We start from the raw sequence: 19,300 nt of genomic DNA, 5'->3' as shown, positions 1-19,300 counted from the left end.
TTGTCAAATGAAGTAATTTCTCTAGAGGCCAAACATGGACTGTAACATAAAACCAGCCTTCTGCTAATAAGCAGTGGAAATAATGGACTGAGTCTTGATGTTTGCTAAACAGATACAAGTGTGTCACATTAGAGAGATGATGAGACCTCTGTATTTCACATACAGGACAGGACCTCACCACAGGGGAATAGTCTGGAGAGGACATATATTCCCTGACTGCTGCTTAGCACACCTTCTTTCCTTCAAATTCAGGAGCCAAACTAACCCAGCAAGTGGAAGTGAAGAACCAAAAAACAGGCAGCAGTACCAGCCAGCAACATATAACTTGTCATTTTAGGGAGAGCAGTAAATTAAATTCTCTGTTATTAACTGAAATGATGGGATGCATTTCACCTCACTAAATTCACCAAATCTGAATGAATATTTGATAAAGCAAATTACAGAGTTGCCAATTAGGAGGGTAACAAGAGGATGGAGAAACAGATGGATAGAAACATCGTGAATTTCAGGAAAGGCAGAAGCCTATGCCTGGAATGGGAAAAGCATGAGTAGCAACTGGCTGTACAACTGTGTTGCAAAAGACAAGCTCAAATTGCTGGTGGCCTCTTGATTCACACTTATAAGACTACATTTGAAGTAGAAGGCCCACTTTCAAAATAGTGAATCAAACGCAGCAGAGAGCCCACAGGATGACTGGGGTTTGCATTACAAGGCACATGGAGAGTATAAGAATGCTGGGCTTGCTCAGCAGGCAAGGACTCTGATACAACTGCTGTCCTCCCTACAACCACCCAAAAGGGAGATAAAGACAGAGTTACACACCTCTTACAAGGTCCACATCAGATGGACATGAGGCAGAGGACACAAGTTGCAACATAAGCGATTTCAATCGGAGAAAAAATGCACAGGGAAGATGTTAAAATACTGTATTAGGCTAAGAGCAATCAAATCTGATTTTTGAACCAACTGAACTCCCAAAGTCACTTAAGAATCACAGAATCATCATTCCAGTGTTCTATAAAAATAGGCCACATGTGACATTTGACAGCTCTGAACAGAAAGGCCACAGAACTGTCCATGCCTGTAAGTGGCAAAATAATTTGTAAAATTACAGAAGCTCCAGTAGTGCAAGCTGAAACTAGGCAAACTTACATTACCTATAAGATCAAGTTTACATTGTTAAAATTATCTCCATCAAGTGGAATCTTTTAATATGATAAGATATCTCTGCCTCACTAGAAGCAGGCTCCTGAAGCTGGCTACACAGACTCACTCATTCCTGACCTCCTTTGTCTTACTAAGCAAATCTTTGGTCTTATATTGCCACTTAAAAGTATGAAAATATTGAGAGGAGCAGTGCATTACTTCTTGACAGAAGTCAATTGATTTTGCAGAAGTAGAAAACATGACAATTCACATTAGAGCATCAACAGCAGAAAAGAGCATGTGAATACAAACCTGCTTTGTGCTGTAAGGAGCTCATGGGTCTGCTGATTCCATAGAAAGGTGTTCAAGGCAGAGCAGTCACACACAGATCTTTCTAGTCATTCCTTTTTATCTCTTGAGTACTGACAGGATTAATGAACCAACACTTTTGATGGAGAGAGAAGTGACAAAGAACAACAACAACAGAAAAAAAAAAAAAAAAAGAAAAAAAAAAGAGAAGAATTACCCAATAATAAAATTACCCAATAATAAAGAAATAAGCCCATCCTTCATCTTACACAGTACACTCCAGGACTGTTAGTCAGTCACTTGCAATAAGCATGAAAAGTGATTATAGTCTGCTCTGTTTGGGAACATGGATTTGCAGACATGCCCAGGTTTCTCACACTGCAGAGTGTGAGCTTTGTCTCCTCAGCTGGTGGAATAAAATGCTCAAGCAGCAGTTAGTGCAACAAAAAGACATGCAGCAAGAGGCCAGGCCTCAGACAGGCTCCTGCAAAGAGCTCAAGGGGATGCAACTCCTCCAGAAGCACAGTCAGAATGCCAGGATTGTTCACATTCTGCAACAACACAACAGTCGGTGAAACAAGTCCTGGTGCTTTGCTGACTTCTCAGCTGGCCCTAGGTGAGACTGAGGCATGGAATTCCAGAACAGTACAGCCTTACAGTTCCTGCTAGGGAGATTTCTCCTGACAGCATCAACTGCGCACCAAGGTGGTAATATGAGATACTCATTTAGAGATCTGGAACGTCTAGAATCCATTAAAAAAATAATAAAGCATTTATAGTTTTGTAAACCATCACTCCCACAATGCCCCAATGAGAAACCAAACCCGCTGTCTTGGCAGTGGTGCATCTTAGAAAACAGCCATCTAATGCAATAATGCCTCTTTCTAATTGTCTCCAAATACTTCAAGAGGATGGATTTCATCTTCCAACCGAGCATTCGGCCACAGCTCCTTAAAGTCGCAAATGCAAAACATGTGGCTGGCACCGAGAGAACCAACAGATGAATTATTAGAAGGGGTATTAGAAATACAAAAAAGAAGCAGAATCTAGTATCTGCATGGGCCTGTAGCACATGCTACAGGCATTACAATTTCAACCATGCATACCTGGATTGAGAAGATATTCCTTGGCTTCTGTCCAGGTTGGCCACACTAACCTGATACTGCACTCAAGCTAATAAAGCCTTGCTGGGTTTGACTCACACTCGGTCTCCTTAAAAACACAAACAGAGGAATCATCTGCAGGGATTTGCACAGATGTGCACTTTAATAACCTGAACTCAAGTCTTACAGATCCATGTCTTTTGAATTAACTTTTAATTTATATTCTCAGGTCAGCCACACATGGCAAGGGATGTGAAGGGGGAACAGAAAATGATTCTACAATTCTATTAACAGCAACAGGTTTGCTGTCTGTGTAGAGCAAACAGGGAAAACACGGGCCTAGGTGGGCCACTGCTCTTGACAGCATCCCTCAGAACACATCCCTGGAGAGCAGCACTTCAGAGAGAGGCTGGGGACTGCAGTGGACAACTGACCTAAAGTCATCAAGGCACTCTCATGACAAAGGCCAGCAGCAGCATCCTGGGCTGCTAATTAGGAGCGTTGTCAGGAGGAACACGATCTTTCCTCTCTCTGCTGGGCACTGGTGAGGCCATGTCTGGAGTAACATATCCAGTTCGGGGCTCTCCAGAACAAGAGGTAGGAACTTGTTGGAGAAAATTCAGTGAAGGACAACAAATAAAAGGCTAGTGGAGAATCTTCTCAAAAAAACAAATACTGGCTGAAGTAAGGAGGTTATCTGGTCTAAGCTCCCTGCTCAAGCAGAAGCTGTGCAGGCAGCTTCTGAATATCTTCAAGGATAGAGGCTTCACAACCCCCCTGGACAACCTGTGGCAGTGCTCAGTAAGCCACAGAGGGAAGAAGTGTTTCCTGATGTTTGAGGTAATCGCCTGTGTCTCAGTTCATGCTCACAGCATCTCATCCTTTCACCAGACACCACTGGAAAGAACCTGGCTCTGCTTTCTTTGAACCTTCCCTGAGAACAAATCCAGGAACAAGCATAACATGGCTTTAAATTCTGTCCTAAAGCCAACAGCCTGCACAGAGGGTGGTGGTTGTCCTGTGCATTAGCCTCAAGAACCTGTGGCAGGAATATCCTGGTGTTATACAATACCAACCAGTTTCCCCACAAACACAAAAGGCCAGAGGTTATTCTGTGTTCCACTGCCTCACCTCAATAAAGCAAACAGTGCTCTCAGAGACAAGACTGGTGCTCTCCCAGGCTCACACTGGCACACAGATTCCCACCTCTGTAATGAAAAGCAGAACATAAGGAGCCTCGCTGTGCTCAGGATGCGAGCCAGGATCCTCCTCATCCTCTACCTTTGCTCAGCATTCCTGCAACTAATGAACTTTTGCTGGGGAAACTTTACTTTGAACACTGGAACTACCAGCAGTGCTCTGGAGGAGGCTCCTTTCCCCTGAAATACACGCCCCTGACCCAAACAGTCTAAGCCCACTGCTAGTCTGCACAGTCTGCAGTCAGCAGGGCTTTTCTATCCCTAGATATCAGCCACAGCAAAGAAAAACTTGACAATATTTTTCCCTCATTTATTCTATTCTAAGTTTACTATACATAAGTGAAGTTAATCCCCTGCATTCCCTTCGTTTAAAATCAAACACGCATTAGAAGCACTACTGCTGTAGAGGGGTTGCAAGAGGAACCAGGAGGAACGGGGAGCACAGGAGAGCTGCGCTGGGTTCCGGCGGCGGGCAGCCCCGCAGGCTGACCGGACCGGACCGCACGGCTCCGGCGGGCCCCGGCACTGCGAGCCTCCCCCGGTACCGGGGGCCACCGCCGGCAGCGTCCCGCCGGTACCGGGGGGACTGGGCCGGGCCGCAAAGCTCGGAGCGAGAAGAGAGATCCTCCCCGCCCATTGCCACTCACGGCCCGGCCCCAGGGAGCTGCGGACCCGTTCCGGCCCCGCATGGCCGCGAAAGGAGCCCGGCCGGCGACAGCCGCCGGCAGCCGGGCGGCGGATCCGCGGTCCGCACAGGGAGGGCGGACAGCAGCGAGGTCGGGGGGGAGGCACTGACCTGCAGCACGGCAGGGCGGCCAGCACCGAGGGGCGGCTCTAACCCGCCGAGGAGCCGCCGCCGACCCCGCCGCCGCCGAACCGCTCCCACGGCGCCACCTCAGCACCGGAACGCGCCGGCGCCACTTCCGCCTTCGGGAGTCCCGCCCCCGGCGCGGAAGAACCAATCAGCTGAGGCGGCTGAAAGATAGACGTGACGGGCAAGCAATCGCGACGGAGCAGCTGCCTCGGCGCCATGGTTGTCCTACAACATGGCACAAAGTGACCAATCCCGAGGACACTTTGGGCTCCCACCCAATAACAAGGCAGCAGCCAATCAGTTGCGGCGTCTCGAGCCGGCAAGGCGGTGTTGGTGAGACGGAGGGGACGGGGCGGGGCGGGGGCGGGGCCGCTCGGGGGGCGGGGCCGCTCGGGGGGCGGGGCGGGCGGGGGCGGGGCCGCTCGGGGGCGGGGCCGCTCGGGGAGCGGGGCTCTCGCTCATTCCCGGCCGGGCAGCGCCCGGAGCGGAGCCCCGTGGTTGGGTCGGGACGCGCCTTTGAGGATGATCCAATCCCACGTCCCTGCCATAGGCACCTCCCACTAGGCTGAGTTGCTCCAAGCTCCGTCCTACCCGGCTTTGAGAGCTTCCGGCGATGTACAATCCAAGCCTGCGCTCGTGCACTTCAGGACTGTTGTCCCTTTCTCCGGCGCTACAGCTCTTGGCATAAAAATATTTTTCTGTGTTTCTTCTAAGCTCCGCCTAGATGCTGATAGGCTGCAATAAGGTCTCTCCGGAGCCTTCTCCAGGCTGAACACCCCCAGCTCTCCCAGCCTGTCTCCGGAGCAGAGGGTCCCCAGTCCTTGGAGCAGCTCCGTGGCCTCCTCTGGACCTGCTTCGGCAGCTCAAAGTCTCTCTTGTTCTGAGGGTTCCAGGACTGGAGAAAGTTCTGCAAGTGAGGTCTCACCTGAGTGGCGTAGAGGGACAGAATTCTCCCACTCAGCTGCTGCCCGTGCTGCTGGGGGTGTGCACACTGCCAGCCCCCGTCCAGGTTTTTTTTGTTTTCCTTCTCAAAACTCTTGATCCATTCACTTCCTGGTCTGTACTGGAAACATGGACATGCCAGACCCTCCGCGGTGTACAACCCCGCCAGTCACTGGCACAGATTCCACTGCACACAACAGCATACAGACAGACACGTACCCTGTGTGCCCCTCCAGGACACAGTGTGATGAGGTGCTCAGGACACGCAGAGAAACACGGACAGCTGGGTCACCCTCAACCCTACACCCTCAGTCTAATAATCAACTACTACAGGGTCTCATTAACAGGGACAAACACACATCTGTTTCACAAATTGCTTGGCCTATTTGCTGGCTAGTGTGGCTTGATATTAACAAGTGATCATAGACTGACATGGTCTCACTCAATCCAGTTGTGGACACTTAAATCCCCATGCATACATATGCACAGAGCACAGTGGTGTGCAGCCAGGAAAAAAGAAGAAAAAAAAAAAAGGAGGAAGAAGTGTTAGAAGACAGGAAAGACTATGATGACCAGGCATGGATAGACATTCATACTGATTAGCAGCACTCCACACAAAACTAACGCCTTCTATTCCCCTCGCCTCCATTTTCTCATGCTTGTTCATTCACTTAGACACATCCCTTTCCTCACCTTCTGTTACTCCCCTAAACATCCTGTTTGAGCCTTGTCCCCAAATGTTCTTGCCCTGGACCCCACAGTGTTTTCCATGCTCCTAGGCACTACTCAGTTTGTAGGGTGCTCTACAACCTCTCCCACTGACTCATCATGATGGGTGCCACCTCTAGGCCTTATGGCTCCCCTGCAACAGATTTAGGAGGATCTGGGACAGGGCCTTTATTCTTTTTACTGGGTAATTTGTGTTCCCCAGCCTGCGCTTGTCTCTCTTTGCTCCTTCCCCTTTGTGCAGTTACGCCTTTCATGGATTGACAGCACTTCCTGTGGTGGTTCTCGGGTTTGCCAAACCAGGGGATTATTTGGGTTCCCCAATGTTCCTCTGTGCTCCTTTGTGTGCATGGAGGTGAGCTTTTTCCCACATAACCTCATTCTCATACTGGGCAACTTCTGCAACACTGTCTGATCCTACATATTCTGTTATTCAATGTGCCTGTTTGACAAAACAGACCCTCAAATCCACTTAGGGGAGCAGATCTTTACTTAACCTTACAGCCCACGTCTTGTGGGCATTTCCTCTTATCTTCATGTATAACTATATCAAGGTTAAAAATAGGGTAGTCTACAAAAACAGTATAGCCCCAATGCCAGTGTCTGATTAACCTTCTCACCCTTTCTGCTTTAGCTCCTAAAATAGCAGTGATTTGCTAGATTATCTTACATCTCCTTTCCATTCTAAGAAGACTGTTTGTATCATTGAAACTTTCTGGTTTGTGGATCAGCCTCTGAGAAGATTAACATTTATAATTGGCTCGCGGAAAGTTAGATCCCTCACATAACTGACATTAATGTTGAGCATGGACAGGAGCAAATGGGCAGTGCTGTGAGAGCCACAGGAGGAAGAGGATCATTCCTGCAGCATTATCCTTCTGACCATAGACACATATGGGAAACAACAGCAGCTCCACAGTGGATGATCTACAGGCTGTCGAGATCCACCACTGGTACAAGAAATTCATGACAGAGTGTCCTTCTGGACAGCTGACAGAGCATGAATTTAAGCAGTTCTTTGGGCTTCGAGGGCTGGATCCAGAGGCCAACAAGTACATTGAGCAGATGTTCCGCACATTTGATATGAACAAGGTGAGTTCTCCAGCAAGGAATTAACTGTCTTGTGCTGCTTAGAAGTGATTCAACTCCTGCACTTTCAGAGTCTTTGTCTTTCTCTTGCAAACATTTTCTCTTGCTAACGTTGATGAGGAAAGCTGCCAAGGGATGCTAATGTAAAGCAGCTAAATGTGAGGAGCAAATGAATGTGTACAGGCAATACCATAGATGACATAAACATAGGTACATCTGATTATCTAACTACCTTGTGCAAATTCATCTTCTTATTGCCTGTTATTTGACTTGGCCTTCTTTAACCAGCAAAATGCTCATTTAGTTGTTCTTCTTACATGTTCTTATTATTCAAAAATGTAGCTGTATGAGATCGTGGAGACCACAGGAATCAGACGCAATAGAAATCATTATAGCAGTCACAGAGGAGTAATTTCCAGGTATTTGGTAGCTGAAATTAACACTGCATGGGCAGACTGTCTGTGGTGCTCCTGGGTGCTGGGAGGTGCAGCATGAAGCTGGCGTGAGGGGTGGGTAGTGTTCCTCACTGTGACAGGTGACTGTTGGTAGAAAACAGTAGCCCCCATAATTCCTATAAGCATGCAATGGCCCTCATTTTGCCTGCTTCTTATCCATATATATTTCAGCCTATGCTTGCAGGCCTGTATTCTTAATGACAAAAAACCCCTGAGTTTATAGCATGCTGGGAAAATTCAGCTTTACTCTCCGCTCCAAGGCTCCAAAACAGAATCAAGGAGGATACAAATCACAGAGGCATGAGAACCAAGTGGGAAATCCCAATGTTAGTCTTGAAGAAAAGCTCAGGGACCAACAAAGAATGGTATTTTGGACATGTGTGAGACAGTGTAAGGAGTTAAAGAATGCTTTGGAATATTACAAAATTCTTAAAGCGAGGAGCAGGCAGGCTCCATTAGGCTAGTTGAGGTCTTGTGGTGGATGTAATGATTGGAAATGACTGTAGACCTCAAAGAACATCTTTTGTCACATCAAAGTCCTCAGTGTTTAGGATGATAATGGTGATGAGAAGCAATTTCATGAGGTAAAGTAAAACCTTTACAGCTTTGGCACAAGTCTTCGTTTCTTTTCACCTCTCCCCCTTCTTGGGATGTTTAAGGACTTAAAAATTTATTTAAGGATGTTGTGCATTCCAGAGTTCTCCTGTGAGCCCTATGTTATGCAGTAAACAATGTTATAAGGAGATTCTCAAATTTAAATTAGGTCAGAAAAGATTAAAAGCTATCATCTAAATAAAGTGATAGTGATCTCAGGAGGAATGAGGCAACTAGTGGTGATGGACCTACATCATAATCTTAGTCTGTTAACAGTCACTTAATCTAAGATCCTTTTATGAACAAGGCCAAGGAACAAGAGCACCAGAGTAAAGTCTTCCCTGTCATAATACAGACATGATGGAGGAAATCATCTGCCCTCTGGACCTTCAGATTTTGAGAACTCTGATGATGACAAAGAGGATAAATTTTCAATATTCTTTCTTTATAACTTGCAGTTGTAGAATTATAGAATAGTTCGGGTTGGAAGGGAACTTAGAAGTCATCACCTTCCATCTCCTCCCATGGGCAGGGACACCTTCCATTATCCCAGGTTGCTTCAAGCCCCAACCTGGCCTTGAACACTTCATGGGCCAGGGCCTCACCACCCCGAGTAAAAACTCCTTCCCAACAGCTCATCCAAATCTCCCCTCTGTATTTAAATCATTTCTCCTTGTCCTGTCAGGACCTGCCCATGCAAAAAGCCGCTCTCCCCCATCATTCTAACTTGCTTCATGCACTGGAAGGGCACCGAGGTTTCCCTGGAGCCCTCTCCAGGCTGAAGAATGAATGTGAACAGCACAGCAGGTGGACAGACAGAGCAGGGACTCTGCGAGCCTGAGCAGGGCTGAGAGCATGGTTCATGGTGAACACACAAACTTTACTTCAACACCTCAGTCACAGCAGCATCGGGGTGGCTGCAGCAGAGCAGCATGGGCAGGACAGAGGAGCCTCTGGCCCCAGGGCTACCTTGGGCCCAGCAGGAAATGCCATGGTCCACTGTAGCCCTGGATCCTGCTCATTCCCCTGCTGCTCAAGGTTTCTTGTCCTTCAGAAACTGCAGGAGCTCCTGCAGCACATTCCAGAATTGCACCACCATCTGGTGTGGGAACGCCTTGGGCAGTGACGTGCCCGAGGATGTCACCACTGGTCTCTGGCTGTACTCAGGGCTCAAGTTGATGTCTTCCCCTGGCTCCTCTGGTTTCTTGCGCTGCTCAGGGGCCATGGTGATGACGGGCTCTGGTGCTGGACCAGCTCTTTCTGCTGGGCTCAGGCCCGTCTGGAGCAGGACCCAGTTGTAGAAATGTTGAGTAGAGGTGTAGATCCCAGGGTGCCTGGCTGTGTCACAGCCTCTTCCCCAGCTGTACAAGCCCACGAGCCAGAAGTAGTCAGCTCCGTTGTCCTTGCAGACGAGGGGACTCCCACTGTCCCCCTGTGCCAGGAGAGAGGGTTCAGGGGCTGTGGGGGGCTGCTGCCAGTCCCAGGGCTGGCTCCTCTCTCCCAGCCCCAGATCTGGCTCCTCTCTCCCAGCCCCTGCCAGGTCCCACATTCCTGGCACAGGAAGGTTCTGCTCAGGAGCCTCCAGCCCTTGGCTGGGAGCTGCTTGGGGGCACTTCCATTTCTGCACATGGGTCCCAGATGTGCAGAGGACAGATGTTCCAGGGTCACATCCACCCTTTGAGTCTGCTGGGGGCACTGGATGGGCTTTGTGGCCAGGACCAGGCCTTGGGGACACAGGACAGGACCTGCTGAGGGACTCACCCCACACTCCTACCTGGCAGGTGTCCATGCCTCCGTGCGGGTACCCAGCACACAGGTTGCGGGGGTGCATGGTCCCCGCGTACCAGCGGCTGCTGTTGCAGAGCTCCGTGTCCATAAGATGGACCTTGGCCTCCTGCAGCACCATGACTGCTCCCTGAGCTGTGGGCACAGAGGGGAATGAGCCCCCAGCAGCTCCGTACCCATTCTTTCCCCTCCCCTTCCCCGGTCCTGCTCTGCCCCTTCCCCATGGAGTGATGATGTCCAGCTGTGTCCCTCCTGTTGGCCTGGGGAAGGGGCCAGATCCATCTTTCCAGAGGCTTCCCAGGGCCAGCAGGAATTGTTTGGGTGAGAAGGGACCTTACAGTGCATCCTGTTCCACTCCCTGTCTTGGTAGAGACTTGGGGGATTTCCTGCAGCTGGGGCTGCTGCGAGCCGGGCCCCGCTGACACCCAGAGCCAGACTCTGTGCCCAGCCCGTGTCCCCAGGGTTCCCAGTCCGTGTCCCCAGGGTTCCCAGCCTGTGTCCCCAGGGTTCCCAGTCCGTGTCCCAGGGTTCCCAGTCCATGTCCCCAGGGTGCCCAGCCCATGTCCCCAGGGTGCCCAGCCCATGTCCCCATAGTGCCCAGCCTGTGTCCCCAGGGTGCCCAGCCCGTGTCCCCAGGGTTCCCAGCCTGTGTCCCCAGGGTGCTCAGCCCATGTCCCCAGGGTTCCCAGCCCGTGTCCCCAGGGTTCCCAGCCCATGTCCCCAGGGTTCCCAGCCCGTGTCGCCAGGGTTCCCAGTCCGTGTCCCAGGGTTCCCAGCCCATGTCCCAGGGTTCCCAGTCCATGTCCCCAGAGTGCCCAGCCCGTGTCATCCCCAGGGTTCCCAGGGTTCCCATGTCCCCAGGGTTCCCAGCCCATGTCCCCAGGGTTCCCAGTCCGTGTCCCCAGAGTGCCCAGCCCGTGTCCCCAGGGTTCCCAGCCCATGATCCCAGCGTGCCCAGTCCATGTCCCCAGAGTGCCCAGCCCGTGTCATCCCCAGGGTTCCCAGGGTTCCCATGTCCCCAGGGTTCCCAGCCTGTGTCCCCAGGGTTCCCAGTCTGTGTCCCCAGGGTTCCCAGCCCATGTCCCCAGGGTTCCCAGCCTGTGTCCCCAGGGTGCCCAGCCCATGTCCCCAGGGTTCCCAGCCCATGTCCCCAGAGTGCCCAGCCCGTGTCCCCAGGGTTCCCAGCTCCCCTCAGGGCACACCCTGGTCAGAGCTCACCTTTGGCCAAGTTCCAGCCGGCGATGTAGCAGGATTTCAGCTCCGAGACCCTGAGCGAGGCGTCGGGCACACAGCCCAGCTGGATGTAGTCGCTGCACTCCACGGGCTGGTCCAGCTCCACCAGAATGATGTCATTCCTTGCCGTGGCAGGCACATAGTGCTGGTGCACCAGGAGCCTCTGGATGTGTCTCACCTCAGCCTCAGGACCCGGCTGAGTCAGATCTGTGGCCCCCATCACCACCTCCCACTTGGAGACGTCCCTGGGGATCAGATGGAGAGAGGGGTGACAGGGAGCAGAGCCACGGGCTGCAGCAGCTCAGCATTTTCCAGCCTTCTGCTTCCCAAGGGGGACAGGGAAGCAGAGCGGAAAGAGCCAGGATCAAAGCGGCACGTGATGCTGTGACCTGCTCTGGGGACATCTCTGTCCCTGCTGGCTCTTACCTGACCCTGGCGAAGCAGTGTGCCACCGTGAGCACCCACTGGGAGCTGAGGAGGACACCTGTGCACATGTGCCACGTGCCATTCTGCCAGGTGGCCTGGATGCTGACGATGCCAGGCCAGGCCCCTGCCTGGGCACTGGTGCCACCCACAGCAAGGGTCGTGTCCTCAGCAGAAGCCATGGGGCTGTGGTCGGAAGCCAGGGGCCGGAGCCCGCAGGTCCTTCTGTAACACAAAGCTGTCACTGCCCTGCATGGTGGCTGCTGCTGCTCAATCTGCAGGCCCCCGTGCCACCTTCCTTCCCAGTGCTGAGTGGCAGGAGCACCTCAGACCCCCGAGGGTGCATCTGTCCCCCCCATACTGCTGCAGCCCCTCAGACAGGCGGTGCCAGTAGCTGGCAGGGACTAGGCTGAAGCACTGTGATGAGGGCAACGTGTGTTCCCCTACAAGGAACCCCCTAAGTGGGGCCACTGACCTGCAGGTGTCCCAGGTGGCCCCCACGGGCCAGGCCAGGCCCAGCAGCACGAGCAGCCCCAGCAGAGCCATCGGTGCCAGCGCAGGTGGCAGAGGCAGAACCCAGGTGTCACCTGCAGTACGGCCACCAGCACAGCACCCACAGCCCTGGTGGTGCTCACAGTGCCCCGGGCAGGGCTGCTGTCACAGAGGGGCCAGTTCTGTGTGCTGGGCATGGCAGGGAGGGGCAGCACAGAGTCATAGAGACATGGAATGCTCTGGGTGGAAGGGACTTGAATGACCACCCAGTGCCACCCCTGCCATGGCAGGGACATGTCCCACTGTCCCACTGTCCCAGCCCCAGTGTCCAGCCTGGCCTTGGCCACTGCAAGGGATCCAGGGGCAGCCACAGCTGCTCTGGGCACCCTGTGCCAGGGCCTACCCACCCTCACAGTCAGAAATTCTTTCCCAGCACCTAATCTAAATCTGCCCACCATCAGTTTAAGGCCACTTTTCTTGTGTCCTGTCACTACATGCTCTTGTGCAAAGTACCCCTCCAGCCTTTCTCTAAGCCCGCTTTAAGTGTCAGAAGAGGCACCAAAGTCTCTCTGGAACCTTTTGTTCTCCAGGCAGACCAGCCATAACTCTCTCACCTATCACGCCCTGAAATAACATTTTGAATATTGTGACCTTTGCTATAAAACATCAGTGCTCTGCTAGTTCACCTACATGCACCTTCTACATATGTTTATTAATATCTGTTTCATGACTTTGTTTAAATACTTTTAAATTTAAATTTAAAGTTTCATTTTTTTTTGCTCAGTAATTTGTTGAAGTGGTTATTCGGAATATTTGACCTAGATGCATGTTTTATTCATGGTTTGCTTTTAACTGCTTCAAATTTTAGTCAGCTTTAAATCTAGGGCCAATGAACCTTTACTAACTGGCATTGTTCTTGCAGAAGAAACAAGAGCTTTTGGAGTTTCTTTCTTTCTTCCTTTAGAGTCAAGAAATGCATTATTAAAAACCTTAATACTGAACATTTTACCAGTGGTCAAATGATGCTCTATGCATATTAAAAATATAACCCCAGCCACTTTATTTACCACAGAATGGAGATCTATGGCTTAGTGAAATAGCATAGTTTCGCAAAAAGGCCGAGCAGACTTATACAGACAACTTGCAGCCCATGGGTTGGTGCTGGGACGATCTGGAGCTTCCCTCCGGCTAACTCCGGTTACTAGAAAGAAGTCCAGAGCCCTGCAGGAAGGAGGCAAAAGAACAAAAGAGGCTCCTTCTCCCGGCGGTGTTCACAGCTTCACTCCGGATGTTGTGCTGGGAGAAAGCGGAAGTGGGAATGCCCGGACCTTGGATTTTAAACCCCCGCCAGGGGCGGAGTAAAACCAGAGCCCAGCCAATCAGCTCAGGGGGAGGGGAAAGGGGAGGGGAAGGACTGGACCACAGGACAGGCTATAGGGGAAGTCAGGGAGATACCATTTTCACTGCTACACAGAGCAAGTATATGAAATACAACATCTCCCCATTTTTTTTTGTTTAAAACAAGGCTAATGAAAACATCGGGTTCATTTTGATTCAGAATATGAATTTGCCCACCACTTGCAGTTTGCAGGAAAATTAGACTGTTTTTTGTTTGTCAACTCGATGTGGTTGACTACTGAGGTAGAAGAAATGAGACCATTAACAGCTTTGAAAATTAAACTACGAAGGATCCCAAATGCTACAACTGTAAGGAAAAGAATAATAAAGAACAACAAAATTGTTTTAACTATGCAAGTGCATCACCCTCTGAGTCCCCAGCCTTTGAACAGTTCATTGAAACAATCTTCTGATTCTTGCTTCACCTTTTTCACAGGGTTGATTGGAGGGTAGGTTTCCTCTAAAATGAAAGCAGGCCCTCATGCGGGAATCGAACCCCGGTCTCCAGCATAGCGACCGGGGACACCTACCACCATAGTAACGAGGACTTACGCATAGTGGGGTTCAGATCGTCCCAGCAGCTTGGGATCAATATTCTCTCTCAGGAGCCCAAAGTCATCTTTGGTGCACAGAAGGAACTTTGCTCATGCTGACAACCAGGAGTGGCAAGTTCCGTCACTGCAGGTGGTGAGCAGAGGGGAGCTTTGATGTAATAGATCATAACTTTAGCAATCTAGGTGTTCAGTGGCTAGAGAAATAACGTGTCAGTGCACTAAAGATTTTTCCTTAGTCCAAATCTCTGTGCCATTTGTTGGCCTCTGTCTTTCAGCTGTGAGTCTAAAGAGCAATAAAATGAAACAACTCCAGAGCAGTAACTTCCTCAGTTTATTCTTGTCTCAATTTGGTTTTTTTTCTGACAGGATGGATATATTGATTTCATGGAATACGTGGCTGCCCTCAGTCTCGTTCTCCGAGGGAAGATGGAGCAGAAATTGCGGTGGTATTTCAAGCTCTATGATGTAGATGGCAATGGCTGCATTGACCGACATGAACTGCTCAACATCATTAAGGTGAATCTCCAGGGGTGTGTTCTTGCCTCTTTCCTTAAAGACAAACCACACAAGTAAGACCTTTGCTGTTTCCCATATGGATGATCAGAATTCCCCACCACTGTATAATGCAATAATCAGACTTGACAGACACTTTATCACCACAGCTTATGTTACAGCATGACTAACCATAAAATTGTTTTAGCTACCTGTGACCTTAAGTGCACTTTACAAGGTTTCAGATGCTGTGACTGTCAGTTGCTACCTCTGCAATGTGTCCTTCATGTGTTTCCCCATGAGAAGTTGGAGAGCTACTCTCAATTTACTTTTTAGAATCAGCTCCTAAATGTAGGACAATAGAACATTTCTGACTCTGGTGAATAGCCTGAAGAAGAATAAGAATGGAAAGGATTGTATGCAAATAGCTGTTGTGGATGGGGTTGGAATTATAGGCAAAAAGATCACTATGAATATCTCAGAATTAATTATACTGCAAAATCAGATTATTTTGCAGATAATGGGAAATCATCAAACTGGAGGAAAGATACAATGACCCTAAATAAATTACATTTCTGAATATTAAATGTCAGAAAATTGATTTGATAAAGCACTAATAAGATGCTAATAATGCATTCTTATCTGGATAAGAATTTTAGAGCTGAGTATCAAAGAGACCTGACCAAAATCAATACCTGTAGTAACATACAGCTTCCTACTAGTAGCTTGAAATAGAAAGTGAAGCAATAGTTAACACAGAGCTCTTGAGAAACAAGTCCTGTGGGTAACAACAGGTGGCAAGAAATTTGTTGTCCTTTGTATTTTGTGGGTGTAGTTTAGTGTCTTTTTTGGTAGCCTTAGGAAATTGCTGAGATGATATTAGTTTCAATAAAATAGCATTTGAAAAAAAAAAATTAAGAAAATGACCAAATATCAAAGGCTAAAAACTAGAAAATTAATAGTTTTAGAATCAGTATACAGGCTCTGAAATATTTTATGGACATCCTTAAACAAAGGAAATAATTAACATTGAAAGAAAAGAGAATCCCGCGCTATGTAGTTATGAATAAGAAGAATTGTAGCAAACAGAAGTGGATAAGCCTTAGTTTCTCAAGATGAAAGTGAATTTCCAGTGAGCTTAGGGAGAAGCCAGACACACAGGAAGCAGCATATAAATGGAAACTGTGAAACTAAGAAGAGAAATAATTACCACAGCATATAACAAAGTAATTTCATAACGTCAGGTGCAGAGGGTATTTGACAGTGTTTCTGAGGCTGGGTGTACCAACCCAAGGTCACAAAGTGGATCAAGTCGGTGGATTCTGATATTTCTGCAGCCTAAACTGCACCTAAGCAGAATGAGGCCAACCCTCTGGGTTTTGGTGTTCATTCCATGCTCCAGAGCCTTGCTCCCTTTGCACCCTTCGGTGCCATCCCTAAGGCCTGATGATTTGTGCTGGTTCGTTTGTATGGGGAAGGTACCAGGCATGACAGTCTCATTTTGAATCTGTGCTGACAGATGGAATCAGTGTGGGAGTCGTCAGGCAGCTTCTTACTCCTGTTCTTCTGTTTTAGGCTATTCGAGCTATTAATGGTGGTGACCATGAAACGAGTGCAGAAGAGTTCACCAACCGAGTCTTCGACAGGATTGACGTGAACGGCGACGGTAAGATTCCTGCCTTTGCCATCCAGATCACTCTCTTTTCTTCAGAGTAACATCCACTTTTTCCCTTCCCCTGGTTGAACTTTAGGCCTCTTCACTTCATATTTTCTTTCTTTTTGCATTCTCAGCCAGTAATGCGTTCTCCATGGACCAAAAAGGATTTTTCTCCTGGCTTTATACATTATCAGTGTGACAGGATTTGTTCCCTCTACTGAGTCTCAGCTTTGTTCTGTCTACATGACTTAGGTAGTGGGATTTTGGAGTGGTGTTTTGTTTTTCTTTTTGTATGTTGCTATGTAGCTCATGCCAGTTAGAAGTGGGAAATATTAACAAATGGCCCCAGCTGCTCCCACGTACTTCTGCATGGAAAGGAAGAAATGGAATTTAATGTTTAAGGTCAGAGTTTCTTCTCTGGGTCTGCTGCAGGCAGTACAGCAAGAACATGAAGTGCTCAGTCAAAAGCTGGTCAAGTGTCACTATGGTCCCTGTATGTCCCTGAGAGGAATCTCTCTCCTTGCTACATCAGGTGCTCATTATTTTCTGACAGGTTCTTTTGTTATTCCAGAATGACTCTGCTGGGCTGCTTCCCTGCACAAGGGTTTTTTGGCCTAGGACAGAAAAATTTGGTTTTGCCTGTCACAGGCTCCTTCTGTCAATTCCTTTATCCTTGAAAATCAGCAAGTATAGGGCAGGTTAATACTACCATAGGCTGAGCCAAAAAGGATACTATGATCCCACTCCTTAGCTACTCACTTCTACTGTTCTTTCTTATGTACCTCTTCCCTTGTATGGGGAAAAGAAAGAAAGCAGGTGTTGTCTGAATACTGGGAATGTTTCATAAATGCTTAAGAAGACTCTCTGAGGACTTTAGAACAGTGCCTTAGAACAGTGCCTATATAGTAATTGGTCTCTACAGTCAATTACAGTCAATTTCCTTTTCCTGTCAGATGTGGATTCTGATGCTTTTTTTTTGTGTCTGACACAGGTGAACTTTCTCTGGATGAATTTGTGGAGGGAGCAAGGAAAGATGAGGAGTTCATGGAGGTTATGATGAAAAGTTTGGACTTGTCACACATTGTGGCCATGATAAACAACCGTCGGCATAGTGTATAAATCAAGCTGGGAGAAAATGCTGTGCCAACAGACAGAAGGGTGTAGAAACACAAGGAAGGAGAGACAGTGTTTTTCAAAACAAAATTTCCATAAACATGAATATGGAATTAGGAACAGAACGACATTTCTATGTTTATGTATCTGAGTGCATGTTCCTGTACAAATACTGAAGCTTAGCCACATAAATGCAGGGCAGGTTCAGAAAAACTGAATCTGGGTGTCAGTATTTGACTTGTTTTTCTAAAATGTAAAGAACAAATTTTAGGGCACAATTTTCCTTTTTGTTCTGTGTCCCAGATTATCACTTTGAAATGGACTAAAAGTAATGCCAAGTTTGTGAAGAGCAGTAGCACAACTGGATGGTGGAGTGTGGAGGAAATATTCTGACATACAAAAGATGACTTTCAAGCTGTTATTGGTGTAGAGAACTATCAAAAGAATGTAACTTGCACTGTTCTTGTCATGGTATTCGTTCATAAACACCAGCATGGTTGTCCATACCAGTGTGCTTGGATTTGGTAGTCTCTACAGAAGAAGCTTTAGTCATAAGGTCACAAGAACTGAAAGAAAAACCAGCCTGATAGTAACAAATCTGTTGTCAGCTGCAGCTGTTTGAGCTTTCTATACCAAAGAATTCTAGAAAACAAGTCAGCAGTTTGGAGCACCTTCTGTAACCAGACAAAATATGCTACTCATATTCTTCTCTTCCCAAAGTAGAAGAATTACTTGGGAGATCAAATATTTTATACTCTCATGGTCCTACTTATTCTCCTCTCATACAACTGTGTCACTGGAGAATGTTCAAGGTCACACTGAACAAGGCTTGAGCAACCTGATCTAGCCCCATGGCATGGGGCTGAAACAAGATGATCTTTGAGGTCCCTTCCTACCCAAACCATTCTATGACTGTACAATAAGTATTTGAAGATTTTATCCTAATATTATTGCCTCACACATCCTTTATTGGTTTTTCTTCTTGTTCTTGAGGAGACAATCTAATTGAAAGAAATAACTCACCAAGGTGATTTGTGAATCAGGCTGTTCATGTGAATGACAGAGTGAAGCTGATACTCCACATCAGTGCTGCCACAAATGATCAATTTTGTATATGACGGCAAGAGGGATGCAGCATGGATAGACTCAGCAAACTGTGTCTTGTTCACAGTTCATTAGATAAGGTCATGATCAGAAGCTCTTCTGAATCTAGGAAGAGAACCAGAAGGAAAGAAGAATGCAGGAAATGTTCAACAGAGTGCCTGTCCCATAGTTGGCATGTTTTTGCTGTGCAAGGAGAAAGAACTTGCAGACCTGTAACAAAACTTTAGATTGGACTTATTCTTGCTTATATTTAGGCTTCTGTGATGTTCATGTGCATTGGTTTGCATGGCAAGGTTTTAGTAGCAGGGAGGCTACAGGAGGGGCTTCTTTGGGAAGCTGCTGGAAGTTTCTGCCGTGTCTGACAGAGACAATGCCAGCCGGCTCCAGGATGCTGCTGGCCAAGCCTGAGACCTTCAGCCATGGCACTAACACATCTGGGATAACATACTTAAGAAGGAAAAGTTATTGGGCAGAAGCAAGTGCAGCTAGAGAAGTCAGGACTGAGAATGTGGGGAAGAAACAGCTCTGTAGACACCACAGTCAGCTAAGAAGGAGGGGAGAAGGTGTCAGGTGCACGAGCTGAGATTTCCCTGCAGCCCATGATGCAGAACACAGTGCAGCAGGTTGTCCTCCCAGAGCACCGAGGTCTGCAGGAGGGAAGCAGAAATCCAC

The 19,300-nt window shown here is 48.4% G+C and overlaps 3 protein-coding genes across 4 annotated transcripts in view; 1 reads left to right on the top strand and 2 right to left on the bottom strand.

Annotated features, from left to right (window-relative positions):
• LOC306801419 (golgin subfamily B member 1-like) overlaps window positions 1-4,776 on the bottom strand; it is a 56,915-nt gene extending 52,139 nt beyond the window's left edge. The window contains 2 exon segments of the mRNA XM_079304487.1: window positions 1,459-1,591; window positions 4,554-4,776. The gene's annotated coding sequence lies outside the window, so the exon portion shown is untranslated.
• Window positions 4,777-6,316: 1,540 nt separating this feature from the next.
• On the top strand, window positions 6,317-17,654 carry LOC306800906 (guanylyl cyclase-activating protein 1-like). Its single transcript, XM_079303378.1, has 4 exons — window positions 6,317-7,331; window positions 14,629-14,778; window positions 16,330-16,420; window positions 17,403-17,654. The coding sequence occupies exons 1-4, from the start codon at window positions 7,134-7,136 to the stop codon at window positions 17,528-17,530; spliced, it is 567 nt and encodes a 188-aa protein (XP_079159504.1). The 5' UTR covers window positions 6,317-7,133; the 3' UTR covers window positions 17,531-17,654.
• Window positions 9,237-12,614, bottom strand: ACR (acrosin). Of its 2 annotated transcripts, none has more exons than XM_079303376.1 (5): window positions 12,294-12,614; window positions 11,822-12,043; window positions 11,381-11,640; window positions 10,152-10,297; window positions 9,237-9,809 (listed from the first exon to the last, which is right to left on the bottom strand). In XM_079303376.1, exons 1-5 carry the CDS (start codon window positions 12,362-12,364, stop codon window positions 9,411-9,413), a joined length of 1,098 nt encoding a protein of 365 aa, XP_079159502.1. In that variant the 5' UTR covers window positions 12,365-12,614; the 3' UTR covers window positions 9,237-9,410. The 2 variants fall into 2 exon arrangements, with proteins under 2 accessions (XP_079159502.1, XP_079159503.1); XM_079303377.1 differs by having other exon boundaries at window positions 10,152-10,285.
• Window positions 17,655-19,300: the final 1,646 nt, after the last annotated feature.

Source organism: Erithacus rubecula, assembly GCF_903797595.1.
Source record: "Erithacus rubecula genome assembly, chromosome: 4".
NCBI classification, from domain to species: Eukaryota; Metazoa; Chordata; class Aves; order Passeriformes; family Muscicapidae; genus Erithacus; species Erithacus rubecula.
Note: the sequence above shows the minus strand (reverse complement) of the source record. Positions and strands in the feature narration are given on the sequence as shown.

Bases quoted from the DNA above. Each gene is read 5' to 3' on its own strand.
- LOC306800906 (XM_079303378.1), top strand. From the start codon at position 7,134: ATGGGAAACAACAGCAGCTCCACAGTGGATGATCTACAGGCTGTCGAG. The intron at 14,779-16,329 runs GTGAATCTCCAG...CTTCTGTTTTAG, and splicing joins AACTGCTCAACATCATTAAG to GCTATTCGAGCTATTAATGG. The intron at 16,421-17,402 runs GTAAGATTCCTG...TGTCTGACACAG, and splicing joins GATTGACGTGAACGGCGACG to GTGAACTTTCTCTGGATGAA.
- ACR (XM_079303376.1), bottom strand. From the start codon at position 12,364: ATGGCTCTGCTGGGGCTGCTCGTGCTGCTGGGCCTGGCCTGGCCCGTG. The intron at 10,298-11,380 runs GTGAGCTCTGAC...CTGTGCCCACAG, and splicing joins CGGCTGGAACTTGGCCAAAG to CTCAGGGAGCAGTCATGGTG. The intron at 9,810-10,151 runs GTAGGAGTGTGG...CTCCTGGCACAG, and splicing joins GAGGCATGGACACCTGCCAG to GGGGACAGTGGGAGTCCCCT.